Below are 14735 nucleotides of genomic sequence, written 5' to 3' on the forward strand. Positions count from 1 at the left end.
TAGAATACGTCTGCCTGACGTGAGCCTACTGGGGGAAGATATATAAAACTATATCTGTCCATAATAAATCCATCTTTAGTAAAGCGACCCCCAATACTTCTTCTTACCGAGGCAGATTGTCTTCAGTGTTTTGTGTACATATATTACTTTCATTGGAGCAGTAAAGGAAAATATCAACTCCACCCAAAATGAACCTATAATACAATTTTATTCACGAGTCCTTAATTAGAGAAATAAATTCACTATTGATGATCTATTGATCTACAACAGTCCTGTAAACACAAGGACAGCTAAAGAGAGCCTTCTGTGTGAGCACTTTGCAAGGGTTAGAAGGTACCAACTGCACGTGCCTCATAGCTGGGGGAGAAACCCAACATAAACTTCACAAATTAGGGTAAAAACACTTTAAAAATAGGCTGCAAGTCCGGCATGAAGTCTCTTGCTGCAAAAAAAAAAAATGCAGATTAGGGTTCATTTACTATACTAAACATTTGGATGCCGTACCATCATCTTTTTCAAGTGAAAGCAACTGACAGATAAAACTTACTGACACAGAGGTATTTAAATCCTGAAACGGGCACCAAATGGCATATGAATTGCCAAAACTCAGGATTTGAAACACAAATTAAAAAAGGGAGCAGAATGGGTCGGGGTTGTATATTCTCCTTCCTCTTTTTCGAATTTGTGTTTCAATCTCTGAGTGGGCATTTATGTTCCACTTGGTGCCCATTTCAAGATTGATATACCTCTGATTCAGCATGTTTCATCTGTTTTTCTTTTTTCACTTGAAAAAGACCCCGGTACGGCATCAAAACGTGTAGTGTAATAGTCACAACTTTTCAGCAGTGAAATAAAAAATTCACATAATGGTTGAAAGTTAAAACATGTTTCAGAAATGCACAAGCCTGCAGCTGTTCAAGGCCGTAGAGGATAGTAGTCTCTATGAACGATGTTTATTTTAATAGACGTGGCCTCAATAGAGTGTATGTGAGTTCTAAACGTGAGTTCTAAAGGGCCTAATTCCAGCATAAAAGACAAACAGTGCCCTGTAAAAACATCCCAAAAATATTTTAATGCATATATTTATCTGAGTATCAGCTTCTCTGAAGAATTTCTGCACCCTCTTGTCCATGTAATCCCAACAGCTGCAGCTGAAGTGCCCATGACGTAACTCAGCAGAGCCGGTGGAGACAGCGAGAGCCGTGTGCCTCATCTATGAGCTGCAAATGCGCAGGTGACAAGGTCACAGAACAGGTGGTGTGCGACAGAAAGACGGTTCCATCGCCATTCTTCAGGAATATCAAACCTATTCACGGACGTAAAAGGACAAGACTTTTTATATTTACCAGCTTTACGTAAACTCTTAAAATGAAATATACATTATCGCTCTATATACATTAAAAGGCCACAAAAAAACAGAGCCCTGTTGTGTTATTTGCATAAGAAAAAGCTCATTAAGCCTCATTCTCTCCTGGATGTCTGTATGAATGATTCATGTATTTTTTGGCATTGACCAGGAATTCCGTCCCCTCTTTCGGGCATGACTTTGTGTAAGCTCTTTTTTTGCTGGAGTGATAAGGAATTTGAGCAAAGATATAAAACAGTATCATTATTAATGCAGATGTTTCCTCTCTGTGAGAATGATAAGAATATACAAAAAAAAAAATCATAATAAGTAAAATAATAATGATATTGTGATTTACTTACAGGAAGAAAGTTGAAGGTCTGTTCTCCAAATAACCGATTAGCCAGATTCAGGGTATGGGAGCTGGATTTTTTATTAATCTGAGCATTCAGGCTTTGGAAGTTTGAATGAACTTCTTTAACAGTTTCAAAATGCAGTGCCTAAAGGTATAGATAAAAATAAATGTGTGTACATGTGAGACCAGAATTTATTGTAAGATCCACCCTTCTAACATATACTGGAAATCTCTGCTACTTGGGAAGATCTGTATTAGTGCTCATAATACACATATTGTAACATAAAATTCAGTAGCTTTCTTTTCCATGACTAGAATTAATAACTACAAGTAACAAAAATATTATTATTGTTATTATTAGGGGTGTACAAAGTTGATAAATTATCCCCTGTCAATGGGATAGGGGAAAGCTTCCCAATCACTGGGGGTCTCACCACTGGGGTCCCCAGTGACTCTAAGAACAGGGCTTTTCACAATGTGCACCTCCGCTCCATTCATTCAGTGTTTAGCTCTTTCTGATTGGTCCCATTGAGACTTGGTAGAATCAGAGAACCAGCATTTGGACCCCCAATTATTGAAAATATGTCCCCTACCCAACGGATATAAAAAATCTAATTTTAAGCAAATTTTGATACCTTCAATAATGAGATATAAACTCATTGCCACATACAGGTATATTTTCAGAGATTAATATCAGAAATACTGAAATAACGGCTAAAATGTTCTTGATATGCTAAAAACATTTTTTCTTTTAATTCTCTAATCTAACTTTCACTTCACTTTCATGTACTTACATTTCAGGCTGCCCACCACATTGATTTAAAACCTATTAGGCTGCAGTCACACTTACTGTATAAAAAAAAAATAAAAAATCGGTCCGATTTTGACGACCGAGAATCGCACAAATGTTCCCCGAACAGTGATCCGCATGTAATCTGTTTGCAATGCAAGGATGCGATTTCCTCGCATCTAGTAACAGTGTGACATCCGTTTGCAATGCGATTTTAACATGAGCTTCTCCATACAGCATTTCTCTCTATGTAAAAGCTCATGTTAAAATCGCATTGTAAAACACAACTGTAAACATCGTTTTAATAATAAATAATCTTCAAAACATATATACCGTATATACTCGAGTATAAGCTGAGATTTTCAGCCCATTTTTTTGGGCTGAAAGTGCCCCTCTCGGCTTATACTCGAGTCATGGTCGGCAGTGGAGGGGGAGCGACGACTGTCACATACTAACCTGCTCCTGGTGCGGTCCATGCATGTCCCATGATCTCCGGCGCCCACAGCTCTTCCTCTGTTCAGCGGTCACATGGTACTGCTCAATATGGATAGGGGTGGAGCCGCATATTCATTACAGTAATAAACGGTAGCAGTGACAGCTGAACAGAGGAAGAAGCTGCCGGCTCCCAGAGACCATCTGTCCTGGAGAAGCTGCCAGGGACCGCGGCGGGAGCAGGTGAGTATTTCATATTCACCTTTCCTCGTTCCACCGCCGCTCCGTCTTCCGCGTCCTCTGCAGTGACTGTTCAGGTCAGAGGGCGCGATGACATATTAGTGTGCACGCCACCCTCTGCCTGAACAGTCAATGCGGAGAGACGGGACGCTGAGGAGCAGCAGGCAGCAGCGAGAGGTGAGTATGTCATTTTTTTTTTATTGCAGCAGCATTACATGTGGCACATTTTTATATGGAGCATCTATGGGGCCATAATGAACTGTATGGAGCATTATATGTGGCACATTTTAACACTTAACCTACTGATGTCTCAATCAATTTTACTTTTATTGGTATCTATTTTTATTTTTGAAATTTACCAGTAGCTGCTGCATTTCCTACCCTAGGCTTATACTCGAGTCAATAAGTTTTCCCAGTTTATTGTGGCAAAATTAGGGGTCTCGGCTTATACTCAGGTCGACTTATACTCGAGTATATACGAATATATATATATATATATATAGAGAGAGAGAGAGCGAGATTAAAAGCCGACAAATGATCTGCCGCGTTCAGTATAGAATAGAATAAGTTAGAAAAGGATAGAATAGAGATATATACACGTAGAATAGGTGCATATATATATTGTGAAATAGCGCTAACCGCATGTGTTGGGGGACACTCGCTTGGCAATGGGATACACTCAGGCACGTTTTTTCACTTAAACAGTCTATCCGGTTTATTTTATGCAGCATAAACTGGGATATGCACAGTTCATTATTTACATTTCACATTCAGCTTCAACTCACAGACACTAAACATGCTGGACTTCTCACTTCGTCCAGTTACCATGGGTGACCGTACACCGAACAGTTCATCAATGTCCATGGAGCACAACAAGCACCAACAGTCTGTTCCACTTGCAGATACGTCTCTGCCGTTATGATAGGCCCCTTCCCCCCTCCTGTTCCACACGCTGACCTCTGTCTCCTCCAGGGAAACTGCCGAACTGAGATCACCAACTTGCCTGGCAGGCACACATCAGTTAGTCCAGATCCTCAGACGGACTGTAGCTCCCCCAATGCAGTGCCATCACGGACTCTGCACACATGGCCTCTCTGTGCACTGTTCAGGACGTCCATCCCCACATGGGACCATCCAACACACAGGCCCACAGGTCCAAGGCCTCCCCATGTGCTCTTCAGGGATCCAGTCCTACTCCCAGGACCACCCAACACAGAGGCCTTCCAGGACCTCGGCCACACCAGGTGCACACCAGGTCCCCACTCTGGACCTCCAAACACCCAGGCCTTTCCTTTCACAGGACCTTCTAGCTAAAATCAATTCAGGTTCATACTCAGGAACCATGCACAGGAACATACACAGGAACCTATACAGACTCCATTGCAGGAACCATGCACAGGAACCAAACACAGGACAACATGTGACCCACACCCTGGTCACATTATCAAGCTGTAACCACTCCGATAGATGGGTGGGGTGTGTGTGGCTAGTTCGACCTGCCCAGCTCTCAGAACTAGCCCTGCCAGCCTCCCTATAAAACAACACGATTACTTGTGAGACTACAGGTCCCAGAACATCCTTACTTCAGGCTGACAGTGCAGAGTATCTTCCTCTGTGACACACATACCGGCCATTCACAATAATGCCGGACTTTGTCTCATCACCATAGTTATGCCTGTGATTACCATGCATTCCTATGGCCTCAATACGCCTTCATGCGTATTCTGGGGAGACCATGCAGCCCCCCCTACCTGTAACAAGGGTCACTGCATCACAATATATATAATATATATGTCAGTGACACATATACATATATATATGTATATATATCTTTATATTTCATGAGAGATAGATAGCAGAATAGCTGATAATTGATTTGTCGGCTTCTGTAAAATCATTGTGGAACCCGACAGGTTAGGAGACATGGTTTACATACACTAAATCCATGCAGAACAGTTAGATTTATATACTGTATGCCAATGTCTAATATTGTTAGTAGTATGTGTGTGTAAATTTTGGGACCTGTATGTATTTACTAAAAGAATGTATTCACAGAAAAAACTGTCGTGGGCTCCTGCACAATTTTTTGCGCCAGAGAGGGAAAGCCAGTAACTAGGGGCAGATGTTCATAGCCTAGAGAGGGACCATGGTTATTGGACCCCCTGGCTAAAAAAAGCTGCCCCCAGCCACCCCAGAAAAGGCACATCTGTTAGATGCGCCAATTCCGGCACTTAGCCTCTCTCTTCCCACTGGCCTGTAGTGGTGGCCTATGGGGTAATAAGAGGTTAATGTCAGTTTTAGAATTTAGTGAACCTAACAAAAAAGCCATGCAAAAAACAAGTGTGGGATTGCACTTTTTTGCAATTTTACCGCACTTGGAATTTTTTTTTACCATTTTCTAGTACATGATATGGTAAAACCAATGATGTCGTTCAAAAGCACAACTTGTCCCACAAAAAATAAACCCTCACATGGCCAAATTGACGGAAAAATAAAAAAGTTATGGCTCTGGGAAGGAGGGGAGCGAAAAACGAAAACACAAAACCGAAAAAAGCTGGGGTTATGAAGGGGTCCGAGTGCTATGCAATTTTTTTTTCGCATAGCACTCGTCCGTAGTATTCCTCTCTAGTGTGACTCCAGCCTTAGGAAGATAAAGTAATTATTTCTTTTGTTGCTGATGTTACCATCATACTAGAGTTTCCAACCTGTTTAAAATAATGTTACAGTAAATGATGGTTAAATATTAAAGGGAATATGTGAGCAGGTTTTTTGCCACATTCTGAGAGCAGCATAATGTAAGAAAGAGACTCTGATTCCAGTGATGTATCACTTACTATGCTGCTTGCTGTAGTTTTGATAAAATCACTGATTTATCAGCAGGAGATCATTATTAGAAGAACTAGTAAACCTGCTGCCTTGCTGTCCTCCATATTCATGAGACATGCCACCAGCTTTCTGCCTTTGCACAGTGTTGCTAGAAAGCTGCCAATCAGTGGCGTGGGCGGGGTTATACAGGGCTCAGCATTCAGAGAACTGTTGAATCTGCTGCTGATAATACAGTGATTTTATCAGAACTGCAGGAAGCAACCCAAGAAGTGACACATTGCTGAAATCAAGGTCTCTACTCCTAAATTATGTTGCTCTCAGATGGGGTTGCAAAAAGCTGGTGTCAGATCCCCTAGGAGCAGAAGCTAGTGTGTCATCTCTGATCACTGGTGAGAAGGGTGGGATTACAGTAACCTCATAATATACTGCTCCTAAAAAGGATCTAATTAAACAAAGTGCAGGTGTCTGCACCAAAATATGCTATAACAATCTTCTCTGATTATTGCTTTTGCTTTGCTGTGTGTTCCCCTTCATTTGATGCATTTTTGGTGCAGATTTGAAGTAACTTATTTCAATGCTTTTTTTAGTACAGAAAAGCTCTTGATTCTGCACTTAAAAAGGTAACTGTATTTTTAATGTGGTTTTTTTTTTCAGTCAATAGAAAAAGAAAAACACTAAAAACAAGTTTTCATGTAATCATAATCAATTTGCTTGGATAGTCAAACGCAGCAAATTTTCTGCACAAAAAATACAACTGAAAACACATAGCAGTGAACACAGCCTCTCTATTGTGAATCCTGCTTTTTTATAGCAGACTGTTTGACATTTTCCCAGTGTCTTTTGAAAATTGTTATGGATTTCAACATTCATTGATTTAGTTGCTATATTAAAAAAAAAATCTATTACCAGAGTCAAGTTTGGTCATGTTAGCTCATTGTATAAAGTTAGAAATGGCGAGTCTAAAGTTCACCAACTACATGAGTAACTTTTACAAGCAAATTGCGTGTACATTAATCATTATTATGGCGCCAGTTGCTATGGTGAAGCTTTAGCATTGGATATCCCTTACTGATAAGAGACAGATTGCTTTAGTTTTATTTGCCTCAGAAAAGTGACCTATGATACTACATGATCTACCAATAATCAGGAAAATGCATCTCTGTATATGGGCTCATACTCACTTGTGAGAAAATCGGATGAGTCTCGCACGGCAATACCCGGCGCTGCTGCCGGCACTCAGATCAGAGCGTGTGGCCATAAAGGAATACATGCAGCCGCACGCTCTGCTCCTGAGTGTCGGCTGCAGTGCCAGGTATTGCCGTGCGAGACTCATCCGAGTTTCTCGCAAGTGAGTATGAGCCCTAATTCTCCTGCTACCATGGCCTGTAAGTATGATTAGTAAAATTCAGAACCTTACATGAATTTTTCCCTAACATACAATATGCAAATTGTCAGAAAGGAAAAAGACTAGAACTCTAGCGCCACCTATTGGAAGCAGAAAAAGTCAATATTGACTCTTTAACTTGCAATATAACTTATTTATTTGCATATTTAATTTCCCAGAGCAATGGCTTATAAGTCTCTTCACTATGACATGCTAGGCTTGGCTTGTCACTCTCCACAAGGAGAAACGTTACCCCTTAGACCCCAATCCAAAGCCTCTCACTTAGCCAAATCAGATCTCATACTTTGTACTGATGAGGGGCAACACCCCAAAACACCGTATTAGCAAATTGAGGTTTTGGTTTGGCCTTCATCCTAAGTCATATTGCAAGGATAGTTAAAGAGTCGATGCTAACCCCTTTCTGACATCAGCCGTAATAGTACACCGATGTCCAGGTACGGACTGGGGCTGAAATTCAGCCCTGGCATTTGAAATCACACAGGCCCATGTTTTCTCCATCTCCAAGCACCAGATGGGATATATTACTAATATTACCCTGGATAGAGGGAAAACGAGATTTACTACAAGACTAATATGTCAGATGATAACCGTGGCCTCCTGGGGTAAGTGACGGAGTCAGTGACTTTGTGCTCCGTCACAACTCTTAACAGTATGGGTGTCCTGATAACATAGATTTTGTTAACAATGCAGGAGCAAGGCAGCCCACAACCAGACCGGCCCTTCTGGCATTTGCCAGAATTGCCAAATGGCCAGTCCAGCCCTGCCGATGTCGGACTCCCTCACTTTGATGTGGGGTCCGGCGCTGGCCAACATCTTTCCCTGCACAAGTCAGCTGTTTGAACAGCTGACATGTGCCCGACACAGCCGCCGGTGGAGTCGTGATCCACCTGTGGCTATTAACCCATTAAATGCCGCTGTCAAACGCTGACACTGGCACTTAGCATGCGCTTTTGGTAATCGAGCCGGAAATCCGCCCACCGGATGCCCAATGGTCGGCGCTCATAGCAAGTGAGTAATTCAGCTACATATAGGCGAACTGATCATCGCCTGTATGTAGCTGAACCAATCGGTTTATGGCAGCTTCTAGTCTCCCATGGAGACTATTGAAGCATGCCAAAAGTAAAAAAAAAAAGTTAAAAAAAAATCTCTCTCTCTCTATATATATATATAAATAAAAAATATATAAAAGTTCAAATCACCCCCATTTTGCCCCGTTCAAAGAAAACAATAATAAAAAAAAAGAAACATACACATATTTGGTATCACTGCTTTCAGAATCGCTCAATCTATCAATAAAAAAGAGGATTAACCTGATCGCTAAACGGCATAGCAAGAAAAAAAGTCAAAATGCCAGAATTATGTTTCTCTGATCGCCGCAACATTGCATTAAAATGCAATAACGGGTGATCAAAAGATCGTATCTGCACCAAAATGGTATCATTAAAACCCTCAGCTCGGCACACAAAAAATAAGTCCTCACCCGACCAGAGACCACGAAAAATGGAGACGCTATGGGTATCGGAAAATGGCACAATTTTTTTTTTTTTAACAAAGTTGGAATTTTTTTTCACGACTTAGATTAAAAAAATAGACATATTTGATGACTATGAAGTCATAATGACCTGGAGAATGATAATGGCAGGTCAGTTTTAGCATTTAGTGATCGTAGTAAAAAAAAACAATCAAAAAACAAGTGTGGGATTGCACTTTCTTGCATTTTCACCACACTTGGAATTTTATTTACTGTTTTCTAGTATACAACATGGTTAAACCAGTGGTGTCGTTCAAAAGTTCATCTCGTCCTGCAAAAAACAAGCCCTTACATGCCCATATTTACCATAAAATATAAAAGTTATGCATCTGGGAAGAAATGAAAATGCAAAACCAAAAATACCTCTGGCCATTAAGGGGTTAACTTTTAGGATTGCTGTTTTCAATAGGTGGCGCTCATCGTCTCTGAAGAGAAAATTTGCATATTTAGTTTCCCAGAGTAGCATAATGGCTTATAAGTCTTTTCACTTTGACATGCCAGGCCTGGCTTGTCACTCTGCACAAGGAGAAAGGTTACCCCTTAGATCACTAACATAGAATAATATAACATGGCATGTGGCTATGTAACTATAGCACTACAGCCATAGCACGGTGCTGGTTAGACCCCTCTGGTTTCCATTATTTACCTTGGATAGTTGTTCAGCAGTTTTACCTTTTGTACCTAGGAAAATCATGGCCAATGCGGCTGAGATACTTAGCGGAGAGTAAAAAATATTTCCATTAGGGTTGTCTTGACATAACTTCCTGAACAAATCGAGTGAGAAATTGGTACACGCAGAACTCAGTGCCTCCATCTTGGGGTCTGAAACAAGAATGAAGACAGAGATTAATTGTGCTGTATATGACCATTTGGTAGTAGCAATATTTGCCATAGTTTGATTGTTAAATCTACCACATGGTTCCAGAGACTTTTATTTTGGGCTAACTACTTTCATGGTCTTTACCAAGTAGGCGTACGTAGCTCACTAAGTAGTTATGTGGAGCAATCTAAAGACATGCCCCGGAGAATCCCGTGAGCCACACCTACTTTTAAAGACCATAAAAATTAGCACTAAATATTATGGCCATATCTCTGGATCTGTTTGGCAGATTTTGAAAAATGCAAGAAAACAGAATACTCATTGGAGCAGGGGATAAAATAATAAATACTGCTCCCTTTTTGCCTGGTGTCAGGTCCTTTAAGCATTGCATGATGCTTAGAGAAAGCAATGGGTTGCCCATGCAGTGTAAAAACGTGTCAGGTCCTCCACAGAGAGGAAGAGAGAGAGACTGACTGTAGCTTCTCTACCCTCTGACTAATAAATTAAAAGGGGATGTCTGGCCTTAGGCTACAGGTCTGCAGTCATTTTATGTGACTGCAGACTTGTGAATCCTCACATTACGCACACTGCATGCCGTGAGAGTTCTCCGATGCTGGGAGCAGGCGGTTATGCGTCTACGAATATGAAATATACATACTCTGGGCCACAATCTGACTAGATGTGTGCAGTCTCACTCATTGCAAGTGTATTGAGCAAGGCTGCAAACAGTCTAGTCAGAATGTGGCCAGGAGTATGTATATCGCATACTTGTGATCACATGAAAGTCCCTCTAAAATGTAAAGTGCTGTGGAATATTAAGAGAAAAGTGATCTCTAGGCCGTCCAGCAAACACTGGAGCGATCTGACAGGTCTCAATCTGCTGGAGACTGGAGGCGATAGAAGGGGAAGGCAGCAGTAGGTAAGTATAGGGGCTCCTTTCCACTTGCGAGATAAACGTCCGAGTCTCGCATGTGAAAACCAAGCTGTGGCGCCGGCACTTGGGAGCGGAGCGTGCGGCTGCACAGCAATACATGGAGCTCCCAAGTGCCGGCGCCACAGCTTGGTTTTAACCTGCGAGACTCGGACGTATTTCTCGCAAGTGAGAAGGAGCCCTAAGACTAGTTGCACACATTAGAAGCATCACTCACGTGCTGCAATGAAAAAAAACAAACGCTGGGGTGGTACTTTAGAGAGGGTATATCTTCCCAAGACAAACCCATTAAACAACAGTATGGTTTTCTTGAGAAGTAATAAATAACTATATATACTTACTTGTACTGAATATTTTTAAATAGTGGATAGTAAAGCCATATGTAGCATGCATTCTTAGAGAATTCAGTACTTTTACCTTTCACACTTTTCTCCCTGTCCGACCAAGTAATAACGACTGTACTGTTTATACTGTATGTCTCAGACTCAGGCAGATTTATACACATATGTAAGACAAATAAGGAGGAATCAGCTCGGGTTCACGGTAAGAATGTGTTCTAAAGCTTTTTATCTTATATCAACTTTGTATTTTTCGGAAACATGAGAGTAAATGGAGTCTTACCCTGTTCGCACTTTTCCTGGGTTCTTCCAAGCTGTGACTGCTGTATGTTTCACAGAGGTGGGTGGTGGCCGATGGAGCAAGAGAAGTCTGCAGTATGTGAAATTATAACAAGGAAGCAGAGAGGGAATGAAAGGAGGGTGGTAAAAGCACAACGGATCTGATGTAATGGTTCCTGCCTGTGGTGATCAATCTACTAAAGTCTGCAATCAATAGCTTTTAATTCAGCGAACAATATCCTACACACAACTGTTGTTACTCAGTGCCCATAATAATTGCATATTGTGATACTGAAAATCTGTCACAGGAAACCTGGTCTTGATAAGGCGGTGGTCTTCTCAGACTGGAGGTCTTTTTCAGTGATTTCACTGTGTATATCGTAACAATGCCAGATAGGCTAGGGTTAAATCCTAGTTTTGCAGGCTTTGATTAGTACACCTGGCTGGCTCTGCATATAAACATGCTATGTGTTCATCTAACGCCGGGGTCACACAGCTGTCATTTCTCTCACGTGACAGAATCATGCCGATTATGCAAAGTTTGAGCCAAGTGTCAGTGCACTGTGCTCCAATTCTCTCGCATGAGAGAGTCTCAGCACAGGTGCGGCGGGGATGGAGAAATTAATTTTTCCATCTCCTCCATTGACGGCGTCCGCGGTAATCGGACTGCCCTAGAATGACATCTGAGTGCAGTCCGATGTTTCACACACAGCTATAGATTTATATGGGTGTGTGCGATCAGATTCTCGGATACACTCGCAGCACGCTGCAATTGTTTTCTCATGCAGAATTGTCAGATATTCACTGCTCCATAGTATGACAGTGGTCCAAGTGCTATCCAATAGAACATTGTTATATTATATGTGGTGTGCAACCTGTGGAAAACAATAAAAAACTGCACGTATTTTGACCAAAACTGCATTGCCTGTGTGAACACTACCTAAGGCCCAATGCCTTAGTGCATCCCTACAATACAGTCATGACCGAAATTGTTGGCACTTTTGTATTTGCTCCTGAAAATGAAGTATTTCTCTCAAAAAAATTTTGCAATTACATGTGTTTTGATATCCATGTTTTTTTCATCCCTTGTAGATTGTGAGCCCTCGCGGCAGGGCTGGCGTCAGCACCCGGCGTACCCGGGCAAGTGCCGGGGCCCTGGCGAGACAGGGGGGCCCATTCAGGGCCAGCGTTAGTGGCAGACAACTGCCTAGGGCCCCCACTCCCCCAGGGGCCCTCAGCTAGCAGCACATCAGCAGCCGCTATGGGGCATCTGTTAGGCAGGGGGGCCCACCTGCCGCCAGCGCCAACTCCCCCGCTGGCGCACTGAACTATACCGGCGTCTGCCGGTAAAGTTCAAAGCAAATGATGGAGAGAGTGTCACCTGACGCTCCCTCTCCCATCATTCCCCACTCTGCCTCTGACACTGCCGCTGTGGGTGTGCCCTCGCTGTGTCAGGCAGTGCAGTGGCAGCCGCCGAGACTGGAGCAGGGAAGCAGCGCGGGCACGTTGAGAGGTGAGGAGTGTTTTTTTTTGTAACCATAACAGTGAGTACTGGTCTATGGGGCCATTCTTGGGGGAAGGGGGGCTGTGCTGTATACTACATGTCTGTGCTATATACTACATGGCTGTGTTATATACTACGTGGGCTTTGCTATATACTATATGGGCTGTTATATGCTCTGTGGGCTGTGCTATATACTATGTGGCTGTGCTATATACTATATGGGCTGTTATATGCTACGTGGGCTGTGCTTTTTACTATATGGCTGTTCCATATACTACATGGGTCGTGTTATATACTATGTGGCTGTGCTATATACTATATGGGCTGTTATATGCTATGTGGGCTGTGCTATATACTACATGGCTGTTCTATATACTACGTTGGCCGTGTTATATACTATGTGGTTGTGCTATATACTATATGGGCTGTTATATGCTACATGGGCTGTGCTATATACTACATGGCTGTGTTATATACTACGTGGACTGTGTTATATACTACATGGCTGTGTTATATGCGATCATGAATCGTGGTATGTGTTAAGGGGGGGGCCCCACTGAGACACTTTTGCCCAGGGCCCTCAAAAACCTGGAGCCGGCCCTGCCTTGCGTCCAGGGTCCTCTATCCTCCTGTATCAGTTGTGACTTGTATTGTTCAAGATTATTGTACCTGTTTTAATTATGTATACCCCTCCTCACATGTAAAGCGCCCTGGAATAAATGGCGCTATAATAATAAATAATAATAATTTCCTTTGTGTGTATTGGAACAACATAAAAAAACTGAAAAAAAGGCAAACTGGACATAATTTCACACAAAACCCCAAAAATGGGAGATAAAATTGTTGGGACCTTTCTAAAATTGTTGGTAAACAACTTTGTTTAAAGTATGTGATGCTCATTCAAACTCACCTGTGGCAAATAACAGGTGTGGGCAATATGAAAATCACACCTGAAACCAGATAAAAAGGGAAGCAGATCACTCAGTCTTTGCATTGTGTCTCTATGTGTGCCACACTAAGCAAGAAGAACAGAAAGAGGAGAAGAGAACTGTCTGAGGAATTGAGAACCAAAATTGTTGAACATTATTATCAAGCTCAAGGTTACAAGTCCATCTCCAGTGACCTTGATGTTCCTTTGCCCATGATGCGCAACATAATCCAGAAGTTTACAACCTATAGCACTATAGCTAATATCCCTGATTGTGGATGGCAGAGAAAATTTTATGAAAGGTTGCAAGTCAGGCCAGTACAGATGGTACATAAGCAGCTCCAGTCAAGTTCCAAAGAAATGAAAGCTGTCCTGCCTCAGGGTGCATCAGTGTCAGTGCGAACTATCCATCCACATTTGAATGAAATAAAACGCTAAGGCAGGAAAAAGCAGAAAGATCTTTGCTGACAGAGATCTGTCTGAAAAAAAACATTTTGTGGAAACATTTGAGCAAGATAGAAGTTTTTGGTAAAGCACATCATTCTACTGTTTACCGAAAATGGAATGAGAAAAGAACACTGTACTTAGAGTCAAATATGATGGAGGTTCAAAGATGTTTTAGGGTTGTTTTGATGCCTCTTGCACCAAGTGCCTTGACTGTGTGCAAAGCATTATGAAATCTGAAGATTACCAAAACATTTTAGGTCGCAATGTAGTGCCCAGTGTCAGAAATCTGGGTTTGCGTCCTGGGTCATGGATCTTCCAGCAGGACAATGACCCCAAACATACTTCAGGAAGCACCCAGAAATGGATGGAAACAAAATTCTGGAGAGTTCTGAAGTGCCCAGCAATAAGTCCGGATCTAAATCCCATTGAACACCTGTGGAGAGATCTAAAAATTGCTGTTGGGAGACTGCACCCTTCAAATATGAGAGGTCTGAAGCAGTTTGGAAGGTGAGAGGTGTAAGAAGTTTGTTGATGTTTATATGATTGTAAGTTATTCTCAAGGGT

General features: G+C 42.0%; 1 protein-coding gene across 1 annotated transcript in view; it reads right to left on the reverse strand.

Annotated features, from left to right (window-relative positions):
* SERPINB1 (serpin family B member 1) overlaps positions 1–11431 on the reverse strand; it is a 29648-nt gene extending 18217 nt beyond the window's left edge. Inside the window, exons 1-3 of the mRNA XM_069730763.1 lie at positions 11297–11431; positions 9571–9746; positions 1708–1845 (exon numbers count right to left, since the gene is read on the reverse strand). Coding sequence (XP_069586864.1) covers positions 1708–1845; positions 9571–9738 — 306 coding nt within the window. The 5' untranslated portion in view covers positions 9739–9746; positions 11297–11431. The remainder of the gene's footprint in view (positions 1–1707; positions 1846–9570; positions 9747–11296) is intronic.
* Between the last annotated feature and the right edge of the window lie 3304 nt (positions 11432–14735).

This window comes from Ranitomeya imitator, chromosome 6 (genome assembly GCF_032444005.1).
Source record: "Ranitomeya imitator isolate aRanImi1 chromosome 6, aRanImi1.pri, whole genome shotgun sequence".
Classification (NCBI taxonomy): Eukaryota; Metazoa; Chordata; class Amphibia; order Anura; family Dendrobatidae; genus Ranitomeya; species Ranitomeya imitator.